The 6,141-nt window shown below is 36.6% G+C and overlaps 1 protein-coding gene across 1 annotated transcript; it reads left to right on the top strand.

Moving 5' to 3' along the window:
* Positions 1-19: 19 nt before the first annotated feature.
* On the top strand, positions 20-1,459 carry LOC123958937 (calcitonin-1-like). Its single transcript, XM_046032722.1, has 3 exons — positions 20-105; positions 391-516; positions 1,123-1,459. The coding sequence occupies exons 1-3, from the start codon at positions 20-22 to the stop codon at positions 1,298-1,300; spliced, it is 390 nt and encodes a 129-aa protein (XP_045888678.1). The 3' UTR covers positions 1,301-1,459.
* Positions 1,460-6,141: the final 4,682 nt, after the last annotated feature.

Raw genomic sequence — 6,141 nt, 5'->3', positions numbered from 1 at the left:
TTTTTTTTTACAGGCAATGATGATAATGCTGAAACTCTGGACTCTCCTTCTTGCCTATGCGTTGATCATTTGCCAGATGTACGTCTCACAGGCAGCTCCATCCAGGTGAGAGCTGTGGCATTATTCTTTATTATTCAAGTATGACATTTTTTTTACCTTGGAGGATTGTGTCTGACATTTCCTTGTTTACCATAACTAATAAAATATATTTGATTTAAAGTTATAGTCCCACCAGTTGTAACACGGTCTCCTCATAGATGTAAATATGTAATTTCACTTCCTATTAGCTTTTAAAAAGGACCAATTACATCAGATCAGTTACACAGTTTTAAAACCAATGTTGAGGTAGGACCAGAGAGATCAATCTAACCGAATGTGTATTTTCACTAGTAAGGAGTCCCTGTCAGATGGAGTCACACTATCGAATGATGATGCGCAAAGGTTACTCAGGGCTATCAAAGAGTTCATGCAGATAACTTCAGATGAGCAAGACCACCAAAAATCTGATGGAAACAGGTATGGCTTTTGATATTCTTTGAATTGTAGTTAACCCTAATATTGATCATTTAAAAGTTTAAGTACTGCGTAGGGTGTGGTATCTATCTATCTAAACTACCATCAGTTAAGCACAATATAACAAAATTTTGTTTATAAGCCCAACAGCTCCAACTTTGTTTACTAATTATCAAGGTATATAGTGACATTCATGTAAATTTACTTACTCTCTGTCATAATCCTTTAATGCATGGACTGCAGTTTTTCATTCATTCATCCATTAATTCGGTGTTACAGTAAACATGTGCCTGCAAGAGAGTGTCATTGGTCAGGAAACTGAAGAGAGCATGATTAAAGAAAATTAGAGAACATGCATGATAGATGCACAGAAAGTGAAACTGAACAATAGCATGACAACTCGCCTACAATATTTTGGTTAATGAGATATTTTTTCATATGCCTGTTGAATCTGTCAGCATGCATTTGAAATGTTAATTTATGTTACACCTCTTTTTCTGTAAATGCATGACATTATAGAAAAACATCATGCATGTAATTATTAACATTCATCTGCATGCCACGGTTACTGTAAGCCTGTTTCTGCATGTTTGTCTCTGTCTCTAACAGCTTGGATAGACCTATGTCTAAGCGCTGCACTGGCTTAAGCACTTGTGTGCTGGGCAAACTCTCCCAGGACATTCACAAACTACAAACCTATCCCCGCACCGACGTGGGAGCAGGGACGCCTGGCAAGAAGCGAAGTCTATCTGAGCAATATGAAAACTACGGCAACTCATACGATTAGAAACTCCGTTTTTAGCCCATCTATTCTCCTGTCTGTCTGAGTTAACCTTTGTATGTTCATCCAGCTCTATCCATTCACGAGACTTGATGTATGTGGATCCCAGTTGTCTACATTGTTGCTTTAATTTTCCACTGGTAGACATTAGATTCTGACAGAGACCTGAACATTTGGAACAAAATTGCGTTACTTGCAGTTTTCTACAATACAATAAAATATAATAACATCTAAAAACCTTTCTAATGTAAAATAATTTTTCTCTTCATGGTAATTATCTTTCCCCTATAATAAATTCATCTTTTACACGGAAGCTATTTTGAATTCATTGAAGATTGAAAACATACATTACCTATTAAATAAAAAAAAAAGGAAAGGAGAAAATGGTAAGCATGACTGTTTACAATATACAATCAACTATTGGACTAACTAACTATTGGAATATTTCCCTCTGCATATTTCCATTGTGCTTAATGTGTTGTTGATGATACCAGACAATATATACTTCAAAGTTTGTCATGTAGTCTAATCTGATCTTGAGTATCATGATGAACTGTCTTTACTAACTTTTCTATTCTTACAAGTAATGCAACAGCACAAAAGCGGGCATGCAACACAGCCACCTGTGTGACCCATCGCTTGGCTGACTTCCTGAGTCGGTCAGGAGGACTGGGACACAGCAACTTTGTTCCCACCAACGTGGGTGCCCAGGCGTTTGGCAGACGGAAGCGGCGCGGCCCTGTGTGAGCACAAGAACAGGCACAAGGTATGTCAGCACTCCGTACTTTCACGTCAGAATTATTGCTGGACTCATTAAAGCTTATACTGTAGATAAAGTACAAGAGGGTGAAGTAAACAAAACCATTGTGTTGAAACCATTAAAACCAAGCTGAGGATCACAGTAGAAAGGCTTCTTGCTTAAATTCTTTCAAACAGAAAATGCATTTGCAGTATTTGAAATATTTGGAGTTCCAAAAGAGCAAGGTAAAATTTTATTATTGTCAAATATGTTAACAAAAATATAGCCACATGTGGAAATGGATGGGTTGTCAGTACCACGTGAACTGTAAATTAACGGAGTATCAATTAAAGCACCATATATTGTCCAAATGTTGTTACGTTTCAAATTTACCGATTTGTATAAGGTGTTCCATTCTATATATATATATTTTTTATATATAGGCTATATATTTTTAATGTTGTGTCTCCTCTCTTTGGCTCTCTAGGACAAAGTGCCTCTTTTGAGCGAACAAACTGCATCATCATCTGCCTACAAACACTTGGAAATGAGAGCATATATTCTTCACAAGCACTGACTGATCTCTTGCTTTCAGACTACCAACAGAACGTTGTCAGTATTCATTGTTAGTCTGTGTTTAAAAACTGTGAAATAACTAGCAGTGGTGTTATTGTAATCATGGAAAGGTAACTGAGAAGATATTTTTTGCTAAGAGGGATGAGAATGGATTTTTTCTTTGTCTTGGCCTGTGACTCCACTGCACTTCTGGCCTGTCTCTGCAGTAAAGTGTGTCAAACAAAAAGTCTGATACTGTACGTCTGCACCCCCAACAAAACAACTGTGGCTGTCTGGTGCCTTGATGTAAAACACTTCATTAATTTCATAACAGTGCACAATGCAAGAGTGAAAAATGTACCTATCATTCTAAATATTGTAATAATTGTGAATTGAAAGCAGGAATAAATTGTATTTTAGCTAAATTAGCCTTCCATGTCTTACTGTATTTTATTTGATTGGGTGATATAAGCCGTAAACCATACTTTTCAATTCATTTCAGAAAGGTGCACATAATGTGGTATGAAAAAAAAGGTATGCTCAGAAAATCAAATATAACATTCACTTTTCTATTTTCATGTAAATAGAAAGGACATATTACATTCACTACACATACATAATTGGACCATCTCCAAACATGACTGTAGGATATTTCTTTAATAAAACTCTTTATTTTGTTGTAAACTGAAGCATGTCACTGGAATTTCAACACATTTATGTTTTATCTTTCTATACCTGGCTCATTTTGCTCTCCAGTGGTTATAATAAGTTGCTCTCAAAAACGCATGTGAGGGGCATGTTTAGCTTCTCCTACAGCATCACATCATTACATGGTCTTTATGTCATCATCTAGGCCTACTGTCTTTTTTTCAACTGCTTCATAGTACATTTTATAGCAGATTATATAACAAAAATGTAAACAACCTCCATCCCCCAAACCCACTAACCCTATACCACCAAACAAAATAAATTCCAATGCTAACAAAGGTGATACTGAACTACAGTGCTTTTAGTTGCCTAAGCTAAACCATACCTTAACCATCAATTCTTACTTTTATTTATTTTTGTCATGACCACAATCTTTCCCTAACTTTAACCAAGCAGAAGTATTTGCCTAACCTTAACCATTTTATTTTTAGGTAGCTTGGCTGGAACTAATTAGCTTAGTTGCTTACTAGGAGTGGACAATACAGATAAAATTCTCTAAAAGGTAAAAATGGGATTTTATACTGTGAGACTGATATAGTGGTATAGATATTTTAATGGAACATCTATTGATGAACTGTTTATGAATAAACTACCCAGACCGGGAGGTGTGTTTTTGGCTAATCCACCATACTGAACGCATGACATACATTTTTGACAGATGTGCTCACTGATTTGTAACATTACCAATAACAGCCCAGCACACCAAGAGAGATGGGAAAACTTCTGATGGTTGAAATTTATATCGTCTCATGGTATTGGCCAACCCCATTACCTATTATGTGCTGTAGCTATTAAATGCTAATAAAATAATGAATAATGCATTTTACTATCCAGTACAGTAGTCAAGTAAAGTCAAGTTTATTTATAAAGCACATTTAAAAAAAACCAGACTTGACCAAAGTGCTGGACAAGTAATACAGAAGAAGACATAAAAAAATAAAACCAGATAATTAAAACAGGCCAAACAACAACAATCAACAACATACAGCAATAAGATAGAAAAACAACACAGTTAGATACAAAATAGATAAATAAAGACACAAGCGCAGGTGCCCCTAAACAGACTCAAACGCCAAAGAATAAAAATATGTTTTAAGTCGAGACTTAAATGTGTGGATAGTGGGGAATGATCTAATAATCAGGGGTAATTTATTCCACAGTCTCGGGGCCACCACTGAAAAGGCACAGTCACCCTTTGTTTTCATACAAGACTGTGGGATGGCTAAGAGGGATTGATTTGATCATCTGAGGGGTCTGGAGGAGTGATGAAACATTAGGAGTTCTGAAATATAAGATGGGGCCAGTCCATGCAATGCCTTAAAAACAATTAACAGCACCTTAAAAATCGATTCTATATTTGACTGGTAACCAGTGAAGAGCTGCCAATATTGGGAATATACGGTCCCTCTTCCTTGTACTAGTTAACAATCTAGCAGCTGCATTTTGAACAAGCTGCAAGCATGATAAAGATGAGTGACATATGCCAGAGTACAAGGAATTGCAGTAATCAATTCGAGATGATATAAGAGCATGCAAGACAGTTTCAAGGTCCTTTACAGAGAGAATGGATTTAAGTTTTGCTATGGTCCTTAAATGAAAAAAGCTCTCTTTAACAGAGTTTATATGTTTGTCGAATTTTAATGCTGAATCAAAGAGAACTCCAAAGTTCCTAGCAAAGGGCTGTACATTAATGGACAGGGGGCTCAGATTATTTGATAATTCCTCAAATGAGTTAGGGAAACCAAATAATATTACTTCTGTCTTGTTTTCATTTAGTTGGAGAAAGTTGATTGCCATCCAACGCTTAATATCATTTAGAAAGTTGTAAATAGACTGTAAGGACTTTGAATCACCTGGCTTCAGAGGTAAGTACAGCTGTGAATCATTAGCATAGCAGTGGTATAATATATTATGTTTACGGAGAATGGAGCCCAAGGGGAGCATATACAAAGAAAATAAGATTGGCCCCAGGATTGAACCTTGAGGTACCCCGCACTTAATTGCTTCTGAAGAAGAGGAAATGTTACCAATGTTAACAGAAAAAGTTCTATCTTTCAAATAACAGTGAAACCACTGTAGCGCGACACCCTGGATACCAACCCCTTGCTGGAGGTGATCCAGGAGGATGTCATGATCAATGGTGTCAAAAGCCACGCTGAGGTCAAGCAAGAGTAAAATAGCACAATTTCCAGAATCACCAAACAGCAATAAATCATTCAGTCAAATCAAGCAGTGCTGTTTCTGTACTGTGATGTATCCTGAAACCTGACTGAAAGTTATCCAGCACATTGTTTTCAGCTAAAAACGAGGAGAGTCGAGAAAGAAGGACCATCTCCAAAATTTTAGACATAAAAGATAATTTAGAAATGGGCCTAAAATTATTAAAATCCATAGGGTCAAGATTGTTTTTTTTTTAAATAAGAGGCTGAACCACAGCATGTTTAAAAGTGGATGGAAAAATTCCATTTATAAGAGAGCTATTTATTATAGACAAAAGGCTGGGAGCAAAAACATCTAAAACCTCTTTTAAAAAGACGTGAGGGGACAGTGTCTGTAGGAGCAAAAGTAGGCATCACGAGTGAGGCTATATTGATCAATTCAGACAAGGCCACATGCTCAAAATAATTTAAAGAGACCGGGCATGGGACTAGCTCAGATGGGTCAAGACTAGAGGGTGAGATACCAGATCTAATGGCGTCAACCTTATCAATAAAAAACCTCAAGAACTTCTCTGTAATTTCAGAGGTAGGATCAGGGAGTGCAGTAGCATGGTTTAGTGCAGTGTTTATTACACTGAACAAGGTCTTAGGGCTGTGTGCATTTCTAGCAATGATATCAGAGAAAT

The sequence above is a fragment of the Micropterus dolomieu genome, linkage group LG20 (assembly GCF_021292245.1).
Source record: "Micropterus dolomieu isolate WLL.071019.BEF.003 ecotype Adirondacks linkage group LG20, ASM2129224v1, whole genome shotgun sequence".
NCBI classification, from domain to species: Eukaryota; Metazoa; Chordata; class Actinopteri; order Centrarchiformes; family Centrarchidae; genus Micropterus; species Micropterus dolomieu.
The sequence above is the reverse complement of the archived record's forward strand: the minus strand, read 5'-3'. Positions and strand labels throughout refer to the sequence as shown.

Bases quoted from the DNA above. Each gene is read 5' to 3' on its own strand.
- LOC123958937 (XM_046032722.1), top strand. From the start codon at position 20: ATGATAATGCTGAAACTCTGGACTCTCCTTCTTGCCTATGCGTTGATC. The intron at 106-390 runs GTGAGAGCTGTG...TATTTTCACTAG, and splicing joins TCACAGGCAGCTCCATCCAG to TAAGGAGTCCCTGTCAGATG. The intron at 517-1,122 runs GTATGGCTTTTG...TGTCTCTAACAG, and splicing joins CAAAAATCTGATGGAAACAG to CTTGGATAGACCTATGTCTA.